Source organism: Antedon mediterranea, chromosome 10, assembly GCF_964355755.1.
Source record: "Antedon mediterranea chromosome 10, ecAntMedi1.1, whole genome shotgun sequence".
NCBI classification, from domain to species: domain Eukaryota; kingdom Metazoa; phylum Echinodermata; class Crinoidea; order Comatulida; family Antedonidae; genus Antedon; species Antedon mediterranea.
The window spans coordinates 3,144,972-3,166,557 of NC_092679.1; the positions used below are offsets into that span (position 1 = coordinate 3,144,972).

The window sequence follows — 21,586 nt, forward strand, 5'->3', positions numbered from 1 at the left end:
AAGCTGTGCCAAGTAACTTTATATGAATTTGAATGAATGAGACATGATACATTGTTTAAAGGTTTGCAAGGCGAATAAAGTCATTTAGGTTTGTGGTACACCATGTGTTTTCAAAAGGAAAGAATTGAGTTAAGAATGTCTAGTTAACTAGTGCACTGGTGACCCCTTCAGTCAAAGACTGGTCTCCCAGAGTGCCAAGTTATGATCAGTGGCTGTGAGTGAACTAGTACACTGGGGTAACCCCCTATAGTCCTTATCCGAGAAGACTCGTTCTACCACCAGAACGATGGAGCGAGTGAGCCTCGAACGGTTCCACTGTCTTTATCCGCTCGGCCACTCACTCGTTTTCATAAGATAAGAGAAACCAAACACTTACCCAGGGTATTAGTCTTTGGTATATTGACTGCACCTGCATTGAATATTTTAGCAGTGTCCAATTTACTATCAGATGATTCTAATGTTTTATCCTGGTGACCATTATGTTGTTCATCAACCAACGAGGCATCGACATAATCCCCGCACGGTGTCGTGGAGATTCCGGTTCCTTCTGGAGACTTACTTTCACCTGGAATGACTTGAGTTTTATGGATTGCACTTGATGTTGCCACGACTGGCTGCTGTATATTGCTGTCTATAGTACTGTTGCCAGATTTTGTGTTAAAATTGGGTGTATTTGTCGGTGTGTCTGTATGCGTGTTGGCTATTGAGGAGTCTCGCTTATCTGTTTTAATCATTTTGTTATCCAGTGTTGCATTTGAGTTACCTATTGTAGAAATATTATTATCTGTTACTGCACCTTGGTTGACCTTTGAACCTATCGGTGCACTTTCAAGCTGAGTGTCTGTTGTGTGATTGGTTGAATCACCTTTTACTACCTTTTTATGCGGACTTGTATGTTTAACAATAGTTTGTGGCTGTGTTAAGAGCTTAATGTTCCCGGTGATCATTATACCCGGGGGTGACCCAGCCGTGACCTGCTGCTGGATGACCCCCAGTGGATCTAGCGGCTGTCTAATTGGCTCGCTCGTCTCAACATCTGTCGCAAGTTGAGATAACAATGGATTACAGTCCTGTGTGCTTTGGGAGTAGAATGAAGGCAACTGAGAAGCCTCGCCAACAATATCTGAACCACATTCCCAAAGTTTCTCTGAATCTTTTTTCATGCTCGTTAGATAATCAACATCATTTATTGCCTCTGTTATTTCTCTTTCAATCAAGTCCGATTCTTTTTCCTTGTTCAAATCTGATGAATTTGTGAAAACTCCTTTACTTTGAACAAATGTTGATATGTGTCCATTGATATTTGTTCCCATGGAACCAGTCCTAGGCACCTCACTGCTTGGTGAGGGAATATTTTCATCTGGTTTTGTTTGTTGTCCCAACAACGCCTGCCTTTGTTCTTCTGCTTGCCGTGTACTCTCTCGATTCCGATGCAGATAGACGGCAATCTCTTGCTGCAGACTTCTTTGAATTTCATCATACCCTTTAGTCTAAATAAATACAGAAAATATAAATGACATATGATACTACTGTACTTTAAAAATGTGATTTGACCATATTTGGACATGATGTCATATCACTACCATATTTGAACTTGTTAATTTATTTAAAATGGTATAATACTCACTGAATCTTTCTTAACTTCCCTATCAAGGTCTAATCGTAGTAGCGCCTTATTAACACGTAATGCATGAGCGAGCGCCATTAATCCTCCGGTACGGATATCATTTTGTCTCACATCTAGTCTCACCATTTGGCAGTTGTCTGCTAGGCATTCAGCTAATGCTACGGCTCCTGTTTACGATGCAAACATAGTTTAAACATTTATTTTTTATTCCGATATCAATGTTTTTTATTTAATCAATCTCACACAAAACCAAAATTACAGAAATATTTTGTACTCCAATTTCTGAATTTTTTAAATTTATATTTTATGTTCAGTGCAATTGTTTCATCTGCTTAGCCAATCTTTCACCAACCAGGGGTAAATAGGTGATTAGTGGACCCTTCTGACTGTTTCTACATTTATCATAGTTTAGCAAAACTGTCCAGTAGTTTACCACGGCTCAATTACCTTCATCTGATATCCGACATTGATATAAGCCTAATCGTAGAAGTGAGTGGTTCTTCATGAGGGCGTCCTTCACGGTGTGAATACCTTCGTTGCCAATGTTATTTTGTCCTAAATTCAAGGTCTCTAGTGTTGTCAATTGTGGCTGAAACAACAATACATATAATATTTCAAAACAGTTATATTAACAATGTCTTCCTTCACCTCCCTAAAACCTAATATATAATAGTTAAAGTACAAAGCATCAATAAGCTATGCCCAAATATGACAGTGTTACTGTATGACATCATCATGTCCATATACAGTATAGGCACATCATATTTGTTAAATATATAATAAAGTTTGATAGTGTAGAAAGGAGGAGGAAGCTTACGAGAATGCATCTACTTATTAATATTCTAAGTGAATTCACAGTAGGCCTATAGGTGCATCATTTTCTTTGTGTCTCTTCCTTCAACTCACCAAAACCTAATATGTAAAACGTCAACACAACTCAAATGTACAAACCAATGCTTTTGCCAGATGACGCATTCCGAGATGTGTTATCTGGTTATTCCATAGAACCAGCGTTGAAAGGCGTCCAAACTCTTGATCTATTAAACCATCGCACAGATGAGAAAGTCCAACATCCTATGCAAATACACAAAATAAGTGGCGGTGATCATCTGTGAATGATGCATTTATAGGCCAGCGGCGTAATGCATGGGGCAAAGGCTCCTTGCTTAGCATACTTAAGGGGCACCATCCAACGCTGGGTAGTTGCATTATGGGTGCTCATGCTGTGTGGCCCCTTTAGCATGGTTCCCACTAGGATGCAACGCAAGCCGTGAATTGATCAATCACAATAAAAAGTTTGAATAATCCATCACTTGTGATTGGTCAAATCACTTACGTTGCATTGTATCCTAGCAGGAACTAAGCTACAAATGAGCGCTCATAGCCATTATACCACTGCTGCTATATGCCCAAATAAACCAACAGTATTGAGGGTAGCCAAGACAATGTATTTGTATACCTGTAAATGATTGTTACGGAGATCAAGAAGCTTAAGTCCTTTATTGTGCTTTAGCATGCTCCCGAGTTGGATAGCGTCGGATGCAACCAAACGATTTTCGGCAAGGAAGATATCACGTAAAGTTTGGTTTAATTTCAATGCTAAGGCTAAAAATAAAAACAGATTATTATTATTATTTTGTCCACAGCCTACACCAGACTTCAGTTTAGGTCCCACAGTTTATTTCCATCAGATAGAATATTTGTGCTTTATGCTTTTGATTAGCAAAAAGTATCAACTTACTCAGTATAAATAGAGGGCGTCCTGTCAAGTTACAATTTTCTAGATGAAGGATATTGATTGATATGTCATTCCTCACAGCTCGGGCAAGCGCCTGAATGCTAGGCTCCGACCAGACTGTGTTCCTTACATCTAGATGTTCTAAACAAGAAGTCTGAAAAACAAAATGTTAAAAACTGACCATTTTTTTCACTGTAGGTATACTGTTAAATAATTGAATAACAAATTCTCTAATTATACACATTATCAACATGCAGTATGCGAGTTTAGGTTCTTTTTTAAAGAGTTTGGAGAAAGCTCTGTCTACACTATAAAACTAGTCTGACAAAAAAAAGTGTGATGTGCCCAAATATGGTAGTGATTTACCTAAATAGTGATATGACATTATCATATTATGGGCACATCACATTTTTTGTCACATAAAGTTTGATAGTGTAGACGGAGCTTAACACTGTCTTATATTTTACAGAAATTTAGTTATTTATTATTTTAATTTCTCATCCCAAAATAATTTATCAAAAACTGTAGGTTTAATCTCTCACAGGATGGATTTAATGATCTCAAGCTAATTTGAACAACTCATTTATTTTCTTGGTACAACATCCCTAATTGATATACTTGTCTCTTATACAAACAAACTTGGTTGGGCCTAACCTTTGACCTTAAATTAAGTCTAGGTAGATGTATTGACAGATAGAAAGCGTATGTTGCCATTAACATCCAATTTGAAAGATAATTATGAAATGTAAGAGATGCCTTTAAACTAACAATAATCAAATACACCAAGATGAAAGATGTCTTGCAATAGAAATTCAGAAATGTATGCAACAAATTGAAAATAAGACTACAGTGATCTTCAATTCATTCCTTTATTCATAAATATTTTATACTGTAACTAAATTCATGACAAAGAAAACATTTGGCAAAAATTAATAAAATCAGGGGCATATCCGGGTTTTTTTGCAGGCCATCGCCAAACAAGGAGCGAGCAATCAAAGAAGGTTATTCATTTTTTGTAATAATGTATTTTTGAAATACACTATAACAACACAAAGAGATTTTAGTTTTAAGGAAATTAAAAAATTATATAACAAAGCAAACCAATTACATAATATATTTTTGTAACTATTATTTAAATGCAGATTGTAGGCTTTTAACTGATTGAAATTTGTCTTATCAAATATGTAATTTCCTTAAAGATAAGTACAGTATAAATTATTTCATGTAAAAAGCAATAAATTGGCTTAACAAAGTTAAATAAATATTATTAATTGAAGATCACACATGTATGTATGAGCATGGAGTAATGGTATGAGAGTTGTTATCCGAAAGATTGCAAACTCTCTATCTAATCAATTTATCGTAGGACAGCGACCCGTCACAAATTGATCTGTCTTCAAATCTGTAGGGTTTAAATCGAAATATCAATTTAAAATTCTATTCATGTGAATTTTTAATAACATTTTTCTGTCAGCTAAATACTACTAAGTATTGTATTTGTTTTGGCACTAAAAATAAATCATAAAAAAAATGGCAATTACAGGAAATTTGCAAGTGAATTATTAATGAATTCATAATTTTGTTGCAAAAACATTCATAGATTCCTTGTTTTCTCTATTAAAATCAATTTTTTTTTTACTAGACCAACGTTGTATTTAATTATAACATGGAGTTTTACCTTCACGATTATAATACATGTGAATTTATATTAGTAGGCTATTTATTATTGTATGCATAACAACCCACTTTTGGTTTAAAGACCCCTTCCCTGCAATTTTGGACGTTTTTTGGAAAATAATACATATATATCACTTTAAAAACATTAAACCATGTCATTCCTTGTCTTAAATGTACGTTTTATGGTAAATTATGATAAAAAGTGAGAAACAATGCACTACCTAAGTAGCTCGCGGCGATCGACCTCTCGTGGACGGTCTTAGGCCTAGCCTAGCTAGGCTTAGTTTTGTAGGCCTAGCTGGTAAACATCGATAACGTACGAACATCGTACGCTAGCTATATACCTAGCCTGACGTTGTATAGTTGCTGCATTAATTGTCTTTCTATTTTTGCCAGACTCCGTTGATACAAATTGGGGAAAACCCGGTATTTTCGCTGAAAAGTTAGGAGTCTTCCATTTGTTTTGGCTTCACGATCGATCGAAAAGTGGGCGAATTACAGGTGAAAAACAAAAATATCAATCCGCGCGCAATGCATTTTGGGATTTATAGCGGGCCTCTATAATTATTAGAATCGATTTATTTTTCACATTTTTAACCGTTTAAAGACGAAAATAGTTATCGCAATAGGACCATATAGTATTATTTTTACATTAAATCTAGTTTGTGATCTTAAAATAGATCTAAAAAACGTAGGGAATGGGGCTTTAACATTAAAGAATTGATCGTAAACCTAACTATATACAGTACACACAGTACAGTACACCATGGAGTAAAAATTCTTTATTCCATGAGTACACTAGTAAAATAAAAAAATATTTGACATAATAATAAACATTAATCATTATCTCCTTTTTTATTACAAAAAATATTTTTTTTAAGGTATATTTAATCTCATTTCTTTCTTTAAAATCTTCTAGTAATGAATTTGTATCTGTAAATTCTCATTTAATTTACTGTTTCCTAGAATCTATAAGCCAAAGTTCATTTTAAATCACATTTAGAAACAGACCAATAGGAAACCAAGAGTTTGCTACTTAATATTCACAGGACCACTCCCAGTAAGGGACCACCTCCATTAAGGGACCATCACTTTTCAGAGTATTTTACCTATTATATCTCGCACTTTAAACACTATTTGAATGGTGTTTAATCTATTCTTATGTTGGTAATTACTATTGTTTTAATTGTATATGATTAATTAATCAAGATCTTCTATTGAATGAATCATTTTATAAATGATAGTTCCATTAGTAGTCTGCTAGCAATTTAACTTCTTTTCTTTGATTGGTTGTTCTGCTTGAATGACCTTAGCATTGGATGTCAGTAAAAATATGGATTCTTCCATTTTGGTTATATGGTAACTAGTAATATTCATTGAAAATAAAAACTATTTTCAATTTCTCTTTACAAAAAATAATGATTCACCTTATGATTCTTAATATTAATATTGATATAAAAATACATATTGTAGGTATTTGTGCAAATTTATTTAATATTAATTGTTTTTATTATACTAGAACTACCTATTAGTAAAATAGAACATATGTTACTTTCAACTTTGACCATTCTTAAGAGCAGCAGACTATAACAAACATGGCTGAAGCAGAAAAGGAGAAGCCTACTCAAATCTCTGTGGAGAGTGGAGCAAAAAGGCTGTGTTTGGACATGAAAACAAAGGTACAAATTATTCTGGATAAAAGTGAGTCCCCTAAAATTGGCCAGAGACAGTTAGCTAGGAAATATGGATGTAGCAAGTCACAAATTCAGAGAATTCTTAGTCATCGAGCTGAGATAATTAAAGACTGGGAATCGGACTGTAGTAGCACCAGGAAGAGAGGCAGATCGGAAACGTACGGCGCTATCAATTCCTACTTGTGGGAATGGTATCAAAAGTGTATACAATCAAACATTCATGTAAATGGACGTATGCTTCATGACGAGGCGTTGGCTTACGCCAAATTGACCGGAGTGACTGCTTTTGACGCTTCACGAGGCTGGCTTGAGAAGTGGAAAAAACGACATGGGGTCGCATTCTCCGATTCAAACCGTGGAAGACCAAGTATTGATGGAAAATTTCAGAACAGTTGGGCAGAACGATCGAGTGAATTAATGTCTGGTTTTCAAGCAGAGGACATTTGGAACATGGAACTAACGGCAATCTACTGGAAAGCACTACCTACAACAATGTCCTCAGAAAGCGAAAGAGGTATCGAACAAACGCCTAACCGGAAATTGACATGGGCCTTTTTCTTTAATGCAGCAGGTGAAAAAATGGAACCAATTGTAATTGGCAAAAATAAATTACCGATGAGTTTCAGGAAGTTGAGAATGCCAGAAAGACCGTTTGGATGTCGTTATTTCAGCAATGTGAAAAGTTTGATACAAACGAGCATAATGAAATTAACATTGATGAGACTTGATAGGCGGTTAGCCCTTGAAAGAAGACAAATACTACTATATTTAGACACGGCTCCTTATCATCCAAAAACTTTACGAGACTGCGTACAAAACATACACATTGAGTTTTTGCCGAAAAAATCCCCACAACACACTCCCGTGCTAGAATCACATTTGATACGATCATGGAAGATTAAAACACGGAATCGATTCTTGCGGTATGTATGCAGCAAAGTTGGAAGTGGGCTGACCGTTGAAGAAATTGCGGAGACGGCCAGTTTACTCGATACTATACAATGGGGGAAGTTAGCCTGGGACGAATTAGATGCACACACCGTTACCAAATGTTTTAAAAAGATTGGACTTTTCTCAGATGAAGCTGATGAATTGGACGATCTTTACGATGGTGTAGAATTCATGGATTTAAAACACCTCTGCGAAAAGATAGACAGCGGGTTTGACGCGATGCAGTATATCGAAGATAAGGTGCCGACGTGCGAGATACCAGTTGATGCGTCTGATCCGAAATGGCGAGAAATGCTGCAACAACAACTAATCAAGAACATCATCATCAACCAAAGTGGCGAAGCGGATGATAACGATCTTGGAAATAATCACACTGATGATTACGAGTTTGTAAAAGATGACCCGATGTTTAAGTCCTCGTCTGAGGCGTGCGATTCTCTCGAGCAAATTAAACTCTACGCTAATAACATTGATGATGAGGATTTGGCAAATATGTTAGAAAATGCGCTTGATAGATTGAGAAGTATAAGTATAAATCAACGGAAGGAAAAGATGTACACTAGTGTAGATCATGATAGAACCGTATTAAATGAACTAATGATGGACCAACACTCTATGGAAGATCAGGATGATCGCTCTGGAAGCATGTTGCTGTTAGATGAGGACAGTGTTAACTTGCCAGAAACAGAAGCAGTTAATATTAGTGACCCGACCAATACCGACCTGGCACATGACCCCAACAACCCTGTCCATCCTACTGCTAAGGATGATGAACAGGATGTTAGTGACCCACCACATAATGTACTGAATCAACAAGATATTCGTGACCAGACTTCTGAAACTCGACCCTATATTAGTGGCTCTTCAGATACTGTAGAAAAGCCTACCACTAGTACCATTGAACATACTGTACTTCATCAACACAGTAATAACAGCTCACCATGCGCTATTATGAATGAATATAGTACCCAATCGCATTCTGTAGTAAACACAAAGTATTTTACCCCTCCTGCACATACAATATCTAGTGCAATACTAAATAAACCTGACAATGACATTCGTGATTCGTTACCAAGTAATCCTATCTTACCTGGTGCCCCATTACAAATTCCTAAACCTACTATATGTGATCCGATGCACATCACATTCAAAGATGTCAAACACAATGACATGACCCGAGCAGATGTTAGTGAGCATGCTCAATCTGCAGCTGACCTTTGCCATACTGATGTTAAAGATGTCCCCATGGACTAAGGTACTAACCATGGGTAACTGTAACGTGCATACGCAACATATATTTATATTCGCTTAAGTAATTGTATCTTACCAAAATATTATTAACAGATTATTTGTTTTAATTTTGAATTAATAAAATAATTGAGTATGAATGTACCAACAGGACTATTAAATGTTTTTGTGTTTAAAACTCAAATACGTGATTTTAGCGCAGCATAGAACACTTCAGTGCTTCCATGGTGTCACAGTGGCGTGTGAACACTCACTGGCTGAACCCAGGGGCCCCACAAGATGACGTCTCAATGTAACTACCCAGTTTTTTAGGGCCCCTTAGGAGTGCTAAACCTGGAACTTGCCCCTGCGTTACACCACTGTGGTGTCGTCTAATGAATATGTTTCCTGCTCAATAAAATACTGCAATTTAATTGTAGGCCTTTTTTCCTCAATTGTCTGGCATCAAACTTGTCTTTTTGAGAATTTGTCCAAAAACCATAAATAATTTATTCTACAAAAATGACCTACAAAATCTAACCCATGTAAATGCCTTCATTCCCACGATAAACCTTATATTTTTCTTGTAAGTTGTTTTAAAATATTTATGTAAAATATACTACTACATAATCTGTTTTTTTTTTCTGTATCCCTATATTGGTTGTCCATCAAAGAAAATATGATACGACATGCAGATATTTTTAGATCTACTTTAATGAGAATGTACGGCAATGAAAGTGAAGCCACGAGAGCGCTTTTGCATCTAATGTGTCTGAACTGAAGACCACTTAACATATTACCTCTCATTAATAATGTCTAATGAAACCAATTAACAACCTTGTATTGATTAAATTTCTCTCATCTCATAGAGGATAATACAATCTCAGCAGTAGATAAGATAAACAATATTATGTTGAGGAATGATAGATAGGAGATTGATTGGGCTTGCCATGCAGTTGTAGCATATTAGTCAACATTATGTCAATGTTATGAATCGTAGCTTCTCATCCATTCTTGATCTTAAAACAATTATTATGACAGTATTGCCTATAAATAATATGGCACAGTTCTTTTCTATCTTCCCAAGCATTCTTTAATAAAACAGTTTATTTTTCCATCTAAATATAGTACTGTAACTTTGCAACTGCAATTCTAATAATTTTGTTATAATAATGTATAAATGATGACAATTGGTATACAGTATTGTATGTTAATTTTTTTTGGATTACTTTTTATTCTAAAGTCTTGTCTATACTATCAAACTTTATGAGACAAAAAAATGTTATGTGCCCATAAAATGGTCATGATGATGTCATATCACTACCATATTTGGGAACATCACGCTTTTTTTGTCAAACTAGTTTCAAAGTGTAGACAGAGCTTTAGCCTACTGTATACATAGTGTATACATAGTATATTTCGAATTTGCTTTACAGCTGCCACCCCCACAAGCATTTTGGGGTTTTTTTGCCTATTATTTTTTTAATCAAAAAATAAAAAGGAACAGGTTAGTTTATGTAGGAGTAGAACAGATAAAAAGACACTGAATATGTATTGTAGTATCAATTTATGTGTAATTATATTATTATGAACAAAAAAATTACGTTTTGAGAAAAGTGATAAAACTGAAACTATGAAAAGCACTCACTGTAAACCAGCAACACATTAAGCCTTTATGTGAAGCACTACTCACATTGTCATTGATGTCCTCACTAACACATTCTCATTTCTTAATGTGGAATTGAAACTGATGATAATAATATACATGAAATATATAATAATCTCACAATTGTTAAATGAAATTTTTGATTAAATATTCTAAAAAGGAAAAATTTTAAATGGTGATAATATACATTAAAATAATAATCTCACATTTTTTGAATAAAATAAAATTTGTGACTAAAAAAAAAAATTAAATGTGATTAAATATTCTAAAAAGGAAAAATTTAAAATGCTGATTAAAAAAAATCATCACATTTACAATTTCCATTGGGGTACTTTTATGGGGTACTTTTTATTAAATGTTAATTTTTTAATGTCTTTCATAATATTTGGATATTTTATTCTAACTTGGTAATTTATTTACCTTTGAAAGTAGACTTAATTGACGGTCAATGTTGTGCCAATTGTTTTTATCTTATATGACCACTGTATCATTCCTAATATATGGATGCAAATTTTTTACTGGTTTAAAAAGTACTTAGATGTTCAACTGACATAATTCTTAATATTTGTTTTACTCTATATTCTGTAGGTTATTTAAAAAAACCAAGGACTTACTCGGATGTTCAACTATATTTTGTTTACATGTAATACTTACGTCACCTACCACTTATTTTCTCATCGTAATTGAAAACTCAAATTATACTTAAATAATAAATCTAGGTTAAAAAGATTTTTTACTGTACATAAAGCCAAAATGTTTGAATGTATCAGTCTAGACATACTACTCAGTTTTAAACATGAATTCCTCAATGGTTTAAATAAGAATTTGTCATGATTGTAATTAAAACGTTGGATAACATTCACATTAGCAACAACAGAAATGATTTGTAATCGGCTAACAGTAATCATAATGATTTTTCATTCCTGCATAACATCTTTGCAATGTCTGTCTGTCTCTGAGAATTAATATTCACAGACCAAGTCTCCCAATAATTCGCGGGAGGTTCCCTCTAATTTGTGGGAGGTTCCCGATATCTTGTATTATCCCAACCCCGCCCCAGAGACATTTTCGGCCGTTGCAACATCTGCAAACTTAGCACCAATATTTAAGTGTATTTTTACAGTACATCTCCAGTCTGGCTAAATTTTCTTCTACATTCTCCTGATATTTCACTTTTAGTTCTGACTCTGAATTTGAATTATCATGGAGTAAAGAATGAATGTATTCTTTCTTATTCTTTACTCCATGGAATTATCAAATCAGGGTGGTGCAGATACACATAGGGATTGGTAGTTCACAATGCTATGGTTAGATAGCATGTTTAAGCAATATAGTATGTCTGTATGGTTCTGTAGTGTGAGTTGTTCAACAGTCGTTTGTTCACTAGCATTCATTCAACCAGTAGTGACAATGAAGTGTACCACCATGTGAAATGATTAAAGTAAAGCACCTCAGAATAACATGTCAACTATGTTGTGCAATGTTATTTATACATTCATTATTTTATTGTTACTTGTTTAAACTCGCACTAGGTTTGGAAAAGGTTCAAAGTTTGAATCACAAATTACATATTTTGTGATTCAAATTTTCAACATAGATATTATAAACAGTGAATAGAGTATTAAGGAGAGCAATTACATTTAATGTTTTTATTCTCCTAAGATTTTGTCCCAGTAGCCATAGTGATTAGCAACAGATAATGACATTTGAGGTAGAGTCTTTAAAAGCTCTGTCAAATTAGTTTGACAAAAAAAGAGTGATGTTCCCAAACATGGTAGTGATATGACATCATCATGTTCATATAAGGGCACATCACATTTTGTTCTATTTCCTTTTAAAATTTGTAATTATCTCTTGGTGGCTATGAAAACGGTAAAACCAAGCTTGGAAACTTTTTCCAACCCCATCACCAAAACACAAACTGTATCAGAAACTATTTTAAATGTTTTTTCAATCCGATACATACCTTTTTCATCATTCGGCCAGCTGCTTGCCATCCTCGTATCCCAATGTTACGATTGCTAGCAACAATCAGTTTAATTGCAGACTCATAGAATTCTACCATATCGAAAAGAGCAGTTGATGACTGAAAAAAGAAGAACTCTCATTTTACACCACTTATAATTTAGTTTTAAAGTACAAGGAAAGAAGCCTGTATCACATGTGCTGTCACATGTGGTAGTACTCTTTTGTTAACATGTGACTACAGCAGTAGTTCTGTGATTTACCATTAATTGATTTTAGAATGTATTACTTTGTATATTGGACAAAGCATTGGTAACAACACTACTGTATATTAATATAGATGTGACAGTCACTTCATGAATTATACCGCATTCTTATCTAGTGAATATCTTCATATTTTAATATTTAGTAAATTACATTTTTTATAAACTACATTCATTTTAAAGTGACTCGTTAAACTTGAAATAAATTTACCAATCAGGTCGCTTGACATTAGCTAAGGTTAATGGCCTAGGGCAAATTTAGAAATCACAAAATCCCAACCTATAGTACAATCCATTTAATCATCAAAAATCTTGACGTAATTAATTTGTGATCTTTTTTACGTAAGCAGAATGTTTAAGGAGCATTATAAATGAGTTAAAAGCATTTAATGGGATTTTTGTGAATAATTTCATGAGTCCTTTAAACACAATAGACATATCCTATACAAGTATAGATATATCAAGTAGTTTATATTCATAAAAAAGTATCTTATAATATTACACTGTACAGGATTATTCTGTATTTGGTTATACTTGGCCTAGAAAACGAGTAGCATAAATATAAATTCATCAAGGCATTAACAAGGTTAGAGGGGAGGGGGTTGGGGTTGTATACATTTTGAACATTAAAGATAGGTTATTTTAGGCTCTGTCTACACTATCAAACTTTATGTGATAAAAATGGACATGATGATGTCATATCGCTACCATATTTGGGCACATCAACACTTTATTTTGTCAAACTAGTTTGATAGTGTAGACAGAGCTTTAGGCTCTATTTTTTACGCCCTCAAAATGTTTTCTCACCTCATCATCCAAGTTGCATAATTCCAAATCTACCGTGTGAAACTGAATTCGGCTAAAAACCGATTCCATCGCTTCTATTGTTTTCATGTCCATTTTCTCACCTAAATTATGATTACAAGAAATAAAACTGTTTATTAGACAGACATGTTCAGAATGAAAGAAAATGTTGGTACTTATAAATTTATCTCCACTCTTTGAAGAGAAATAATCACTGTATATTTATTTTATTACTGTGCGAAACAATTTTAACATTACATTGAACCCACAATTGAACCTATTTTTTTTAGCCTTATGAGAATATTCTTCCAACAATAACGTTGGTGGGAAGGCTTTGGGAGCAAATGTCATGTCACGCTTACGCAAGTGAATTGTTGTTTGTACACACATCGTGACGTTTCCTCTCAAAACCTTCCCACCATGCATTGTGCAATGACGTCCCTCGCGAAATCAATCGATTTGCGATAAACCTTATACCAAGTAATTTTGTAAAATGAAAAAACGTTGGTATATTATTTTAAATCTATGAAATCAATAGAGTAACAAATAGGCTTATGTATAGATATAATAAAGCCTTAAGCTCTGAGAAATAATATCAACTAAAGAAAATGAAAGATGTAGCTTACTCTTCCATCTTCGTTTATGCTTAATAATTTAGTTATGAAAGCAGCATTAATAGATTCAGTCCCAAGTTAAGTAGATAGTTGTATGTATTCAAATGGTTTGATCATTATTATGACTACACAATGTTAATGCGATAAACATAGAGATTAAAGGTTAACAATATTATTTGGGAATTTATATAATTCTCTTGGCTTTTAATACATAGCTTGGTTTATTGCTATTCCACCAGTACACAGTTTAGTGTTTAACCTCTGTGAGCAAGTCAATGCATGTGTATGTATGGTGCTACTATTGAAATATTGACCATTTTTCCAACAACATGGTTAATTCAATAGCACAGGGTCAGTGGTGTAGGCAGAGGCCTGAGGACCCTGGTTTAGGAATGTAAAGTGGCCTTCGTTGGAGCCTTTTTCGACTTATTTTAATGCCTGTTTTTTCCTCTGGACACTGTTCTGGTGTCCTCATAATCTCCAGGGCCCCTGGGTTTAGCCAGTGAGCGCTCATAGCCATTAGGCCACTGCACAGGGTCTAAAAATCTACTGAATTTTTAGACTACTAGCCCAATGTTCTACTATCTAGTACTAATTGGCAGAAAAATCCTATGGCAAAAACTATTATTGTACACTTTTCTGTATACTGAAGTTTAGTCATTTTATATAAGTATAATAATGTTTTTTCAATTATCCTGAAATGCCCTATGGGGTTAAATTTACGCTAAAATCTATTTGCTTTTGCCTTTTGCTGTGAATATTCCATTTTGTGTATTCAATTTGTAATGGTTTTTTAACCTATAAGCTGTATTTTATTCTCCTTTCTACATTTTAACCAATTTGATTTAATGTTCTTTTTTTTAAATGAACTGATGTTTTGAAACATGTCATTTGTAACCATTAAGATCTACAAAATTTGAAAAAAAAAAAAAGAAACATAAATTTTAGTTGGTTCTAGCCAGTAAGCGCCGATTAAAAAGGATTTTATATCCGGAAGAAAGTGTAATTAAAACCTATATAATGATGTAGATGCCATCTTCTATGTCAGCTGCTTGCAGAAAAATGATAATTTACTTTAAGTGGTCCATAAAATAGCTGGGAATTTTATTAGTTATTTTGAATCAGAATACCAACAGATAAAATGAAAATAATCACAATCTATCACAGAATGATAATAATGTATTAGATGGTATACAACAACAAATCTACAGTAGGATTAATAGTTATGGTGAAAATAGATATCAAAATTTATATAACACCTATATAAATTCCTGTCATTTGATTGGACGAATGTGGGTCACATGGCGTGCAATAGTACGCACTATTCAACGATCGTTAAATAGTACTTTTTGAAACATTTTTGTGTACGAAAACAAAACGTCTAGATGTTATATAAAACAAATAATGAATGTTTTGTATTCGTGTAATGGTACAAATAATGGCACTTGGTGAATGATGAAAGGTTATATCAACTCGGCTTTGCCTCGTTGATATAACCTTTCATCATTCACCTCGTGCCATTATTTGTACCATTGCACTCATAAACATTCATTATTTGTATAATAGATCATTTTAGCTGTCAAGGGAGGAGCTGTCAAATTAAGATTAATTAAGGAGGAGGCCACTAAATTAACCACTAGCCTCAATGGCTATGTTACTATCTGGCCTCTGCAAGAGACTTGTCTGTCGTAAAATATTTAATTAAACTATTCCATGGATCCGTCTCGAATAGTGAATGTTTATGATGAGTGCAATAGTACAAATATGATCGTGATGAGTTTAAAATATAACATTACATTGATGTTCTATTGCACAAACTTTAGATGTATTGTTATATAAAACAAATGAATGTTTATATAGATCCTTGTGATTTAAAGGTGACTATTGCACATAACAGGAATGAACGCACATAGTACAAATTTGCACTCATATATAATGAAAACGAACTCTTTATGTCGCATGGGTTCAATAGAGTATACCAATACACAGATTATCAGTACATTGAACAAATACTGTAAAAATCAGGACACACACACACACAATCATTACAAAATAAACATACTTTCTATATTTATTATAGTTCAAAAAATAATCTATATCAGTTTAACAATCAAACAAAAAATACTGTATACTGTATTCATTAATATTATAACATCTATCCATCAAACATTTAGTAACAGGGAACACAAGCTAAATTCATTATACTAGTGTTCTACTATCTTTAACATTATTAACATAATCATTTATTCCTAGACTATCCCAAGAGTACCTCTATCATTGTATGAATTCATTATGTATGGTATCTTTATCAGAGAATTGTGACGTCGTCGTCGTTGATACTTGACATAATGGACATACTGATGGTCACAGAGATTGCAATACTTTCTTCCAATAAATAAAGTACAGTGGCGTAGCAGCTATGAGCGCTCACTGGTTAACACCCCAGAGCTTACAGAGCCCTGGAGCATGGCATAGAGGACGAAAAGATGCATTAAAATATGTCGAAAAAGGCTTTAATAGAGGCCTCCAGCATTGGAAGGTGGGCACTTAGGGTTCATAAACCAGTAGCTTAGCATTGGGTCCCTGTGTTATGCCACTGGCTAAGTACCAACCATAAGAATGTTAACAGTAACACTGTACAAAGATCTAATATTACCTGACCACACCTCTAAATGTTTACATCTACCCTCAATCTTTGTTTGCACTATCAGGGCCAGACATCAAAGGGAAGAAGATGACACACATGTATCTTAAATTTCCTCCTGTTTTAATGTCTGCTTCACCTCTTTCATCCCTTCTACTGCTGTACAAATTTCTTTCCCCCTTTCTTTTTAAAACTGTTTGTTTTAGAGCATTTTTACAAACTATAGGAAACGGTAACCAAGGGTAACAATAATGAACAGTATACTCTGGTAAAAACTATCTACTGAACATTTTTAACATTAGGCAAGTGTAATTAATGGTATATTTAATGTTTAAATAATGTGGTTGAATGTTTTCATTATTTGTTTGTATGTGTCGTCCACACTTGTGTGCAGTTCAGCCCAGTTAGTCTGCAACAAGAAAGTCAAAGGGTATTCCCCCAAATTCATATAATATACATATTTGTTTACCTTTCAATTGCAATGTCTCTATTCTTGACTTGAAATCAGCTGTATTCTGAAATGCAAATAAAAATAATTATTATTTCAATAACTGTATTTTAACAGATAATTGAAACTGTAGTGTGTTACATACTAATTCCTGTTGGGAATACACACAAAGATTCATTATTTTTTGCTCGTACGTTCTACACCTATCTTTAGAGAAACAATTATAGAGCTTCAACGTTAGACAATTTTATGATAATCATTTATTTAATATGGCTGATGGTTTACGCATTATCCACTATAGAGAATCAGTAAATTTTTGCCTATAGAAGAATAATTATTATTATGAAAAGATACAAATATATGTATCTTTTCTACTGTAGGTTTACACATCATCAATTCACTGTAATCATAAATTAAGTCTAGGAACTGCTTTGTTTTTTTTCCTATTCTTTTCCTAATTATTGTGTACATGATTACTGAATAAATAGAATTTTTTTAAATTTATTTATTTGCACAAAAACATTCCAACAGGAACAAAGTCCCCACTTAAGCTCTGTCCACACTATTAAATTTTATGCGACAACAAAATTTGATGTCATATCACTACCATATTTGGGCACATCACACATTTTTTTGTCATAACTAGTTTGATAGTGTAGACAGAGCTTTACAGGTGATGTTTGACAACAAAAATATCCTTAATGAACATTCTAAAATATACTGTAACAATTAAATAAAGATTTGTGAAATAAATTACAAGCGTAAATATAATCAACGTTTGTGGCCATCATTCAATTATTATTATTCCCCATCTGGTCTGTATTCAGCAGCAATATCATAAACATATTAAAACTTTCTTAAAAGCGTGGTTCCCACTAGAGACACAACAATGTAAAGATGTAGACGCAATGTAAGTGCATTGACCAATGACAAGTGACAGTTCAAATAATTCATCACTTGTGATTGGTTAAATCCTCCATAGTGGAACAAAGCATTAGTTGGGATTGTCGCACAGGTACCAACAAAAAAATAATCATTGTAAGAATTTTTTTTTAATTTAAAAAGAGCAGTTATGGTGAAAGTAGCTGTCATGATCTCTTAAGTATTTTCTCAATGTTGCTGGTTGTTAAGCATGATTCAACTATGCTATTGGCTATTTCACTAGCGTTCTAAATGTCACAGACTTTTATGGTGAAATTTACAGGTAAAGATTGCAATTTAGGTCTAAGATGATGTAATGCATTTTGTAACATTATATCCTTAACCATTACTGCAGTTTGCCACAATGGTTTTTAATTTTATGAAGACATGTTTGTTTCTGACAATACATTTTCTATTTCAATATAATTTATAAATACATACAGCAAGTAATAAAGCATGGTTACTCCCAGTATCTATCTGTTTAACCCTTTTACATTGTTTAGCAAATCTCTGAAGTTTACAGTACACACATCAGGGCGCGCATCATACAAAATGATGATGTGTGAGTTAACTTTACCCTATGAGGACTATTGTACCAAATATTTTGTATTACAGATTAATCCACCCATCCTAGAATTGTTGTAAATTTTACATCCAAGAAACTGATCAATGTATTTCTGTAGATTTCTTCATAATTTGTAAATAAATCAAAGACATACAAATAAGAAACTTTTAATCATAGTTGCTTGAAGGGTCTTTCACATCTGTTCCGGCGCAGGAAAATCCAATCAGAACGAATGTTTTGTTTTCATGCGACTACGCGCATATTGATGAATGTCGTGAAAAAGAAACATTGATGTTGAATTCGCCGGACCGAAACCATGCCGGAACAGACATGAAAGACCTTTTAATTAGGAATACCTTGCAAACCAAATATAATCGTTAAGAAGTCAAAACCCAATTATAATATTTGACATCATCTGCTTTTCAAGATATTATTAATCCAATTATTGTCATTTTACTGAAATCTCAAGTAAAAATAATGAATTTATTCCGACACATAATGAATTGATTCAAAATGGATAATTTTGGTATACAGTATTTAATGAATCACTTTCCAATTCTGCTTGTAATTCATGTAAATATTGTATATACAGTACATACAGTATGACGTTTGGCATACTGTGTATAAAGCAGAAACATGAGGTTCAAATCTTGGTTGGAGTGACCTTTTAGAAATTGTCAGTAATTGTTTTTCAGCATTTATTTGGCAATTTTTCACTTATTCCGTAGTTCTATTCTTTATCATTGGGATTGACAATTGTTATGTTTTAATGTAAAGTTTGATTGCCTTAATTATTCTCATTCCTTTATCAAATACAATTTCTCTTGATGCCCTTTCTACACAAAAAAGTGTGATGTGCCCAAATATGGTCAATCAAACTCTGAGACAAAAAATGATGTACCCATTGGACATGATGATGTGATATCATCACTGCCATATTTAAGCATTTCACTACCATATTTGGGCACATCACACTTTTTTTGTCAAATTAGTTTGATAGTGTAGACAGAGCTTAAAGCTAGTTGAAAACTTAACCACAGAGTAAAATAAATCTAAACTTTATTTGCTGTCAATAAAATGGAGAGAAAGGGAGTTGTCTCTGACATCATTTGACATCTCATCGGTGCTCACTTTTTATACATCACTGAAAGGAATTAAATAAATAAACTTTTAGTAGTTTTAAAGCCAAATCTTACCTGTATTAGATTAAGCATCTTTATACTTGGTTTAATTTTAAGCCTACCACAGGCTGACTGATAAGCTGATAATAATTCCTCTCTGCTGGGTGATTGAACTGCAAAAGATAATTGATACAATATAGATAAGATGAATTTGATATAAGCTGTGTTTACATGCACTGCTACCGTTCTATGCACGCTTAAGCCGATGTGAATCATATCCGAGTTACATCCGCCATAAGTGTTGTGAACCCTCTAGTTTATTATACCTGTGTTATTAACACACACAGTACCTTCAATATAAATCTGATAGGTTTTCATCATTGCATTGCTTTAGATGTCCAAGATCAAGGTAAAATCATGTACAGTAATCAATCAGCAGGTTTATCAGATGTTTATTAAACTAGTGTATTTTTTTATGAGTAGGGATAACCCCGGTGTACTAGTAGTATACACACACCAACTGTCAGTGTCACACACAGACAGATATTATAACTCATCATGAAAGGCCACTTAATTGTCAGAATACGATGAGGGTCACCCACCTCTATAAACAAGGCTGAATTAAAAGGAAATAAATAAATAAACTCTGATAAACAACAATTTAACTCCAAAAGAGATAAGAGCGTGTAAACATAGTTTTAAAATTTAAAAACAATTTAATGAAACAAGAACAAAGAGATAGATATTCTAAACAAAATTGTATATATCAGTTAATAAAAACCCAACTACATATAATAACATTTGATGGAAAAATCTCTTTGTTATGTTGCGAGTACATATCGAATTAATATTAATAATAATATTAATAGTTAATACTGTAGAACAATAACATAAGTTCAGTTTGATATAGCGCAAAATGCTGGCTGACTCTTCTTAGTCTAAGTGCTGAAACAATCAACAGAAAATCAAAAAAAGAAAACTGTTATAATTAGAATTAATAAATATTAATAATAATATAGGCTATATTTAAATATATTAGTTATTGAATTACATAATTCGTATAGGCCTACCTATATGTTTTCAGTTTCAAAATGAAACATAGTTTCTGCATAAACTTTAAGGTAAACCACAATATATACAGTATGCATAAAGATTTATTATTATAATATTGGAAAACCTAGGCCCAGTCTAAAATCAAAAGGTCCTGTACAAACCATTTTGCCACGGGTCAGGCGGGTCCAATGTGTTCGAAATTATCTTTTCATCCTGAGGAAAATTAACCCGTCTACCCGGAAGTTTCAACCTCGACTTTGAAGCAGTTGTAGGAGAAAGAATGCTTTTATAACTTGTTACTGTATTTGTTCCAACCTCTCCTTCCATAACTGGACATCTATTTACACCTTTTTATTGACACATCACTTAAAAATACAAATATTAGGCGTTGTATCCGATCGTCAGTCGTCGCTCGAAAATTTTATATTTTTGCAGTAGTACAGCTGTCCTAAATTCTCACGAGAAACAGGTTCATAGGTCAAAATACATTCTGAATCTTTTACATAACCGACATCCTGAATGGTTGTCATCGATAAACGTAGTGAACCTTGGCCAATAAACAACCGATATGTATAACGGTAGGCCAATTGTTATGCTATCTGCTGCCA

General features: G+C 33.5%; 2 protein-coding genes across 2 annotated transcripts in view; one reads left to right on the plus strand and one right to left on the minus strand.

Moving 5' to 3' along the window:
- The window catches only part of LOC140061049 (uncharacterized), a 24,170-nt gene extending 2,766 nt beyond the window's left edge, over positions 1 to 21,404 (minus strand). The window contains exons 1-11 of the mRNA XM_072107462.1: positions 21,140 to 21,404; positions 20,001 to 20,098; positions 17,340 to 17,385; positions 13,616 to 13,716; positions 12,547 to 12,666; positions 3,369 to 3,519; positions 3,087 to 3,232; positions 2,579 to 2,701; positions 2,075 to 2,216; positions 1,628 to 1,794; positions 377 to 1,490 (exon numbers count right to left, since the gene is read on the minus strand). Coding sequence (XP_071963563.1) covers positions 377 to 1,490; positions 1,628 to 1,794; positions 2,075 to 2,216; positions 2,579 to 2,701; positions 3,087 to 3,232; positions 3,369 to 3,519; positions 12,547 to 12,666; positions 13,616 to 13,716; positions 17,340 to 17,385; positions 20,001 to 20,098; positions 21,140 to 21,305 — 2,374 coding nt within the window. The 5' untranslated portion in view covers positions 21,306 to 21,404. The remainder of the gene's footprint in view (positions 1 to 376; positions 1,491 to 1,627; positions 1,795 to 2,074; positions 2,217 to 2,578; positions 2,702 to 3,086; positions 3,233 to 3,368; positions 3,520 to 12,546; positions 12,667 to 13,615; positions 13,717 to 17,339; positions 17,386 to 20,000; positions 20,099 to 21,139) is intronic.
- Positions 6,628 to 9,996, plus strand: LOC140060222 (uncharacterized). Its single transcript, XM_072106341.1, has one exon. The coding sequence runs from the start codon at positions 6,638 to 6,640 to the stop codon at positions 8,939 to 8,941; it is 2,304 nt and encodes a 767-aa protein (XP_071962442.1). The 5' UTR covers positions 6,628 to 6,637; the 3' UTR covers positions 8,942 to 9,996.
- Positions 21,405 to 21,586: the final 182 nt, after the last annotated feature.

Excerpts from the sequence above, each read along its gene's own strand:
- LOC140060222 (XM_072106341.1), top strand. The coding sequence starts at position 6,638 with ATGGCTGAAGCAGAAAAGGAGAAGCCTACTCAAATCTCTGTGGAGAGT.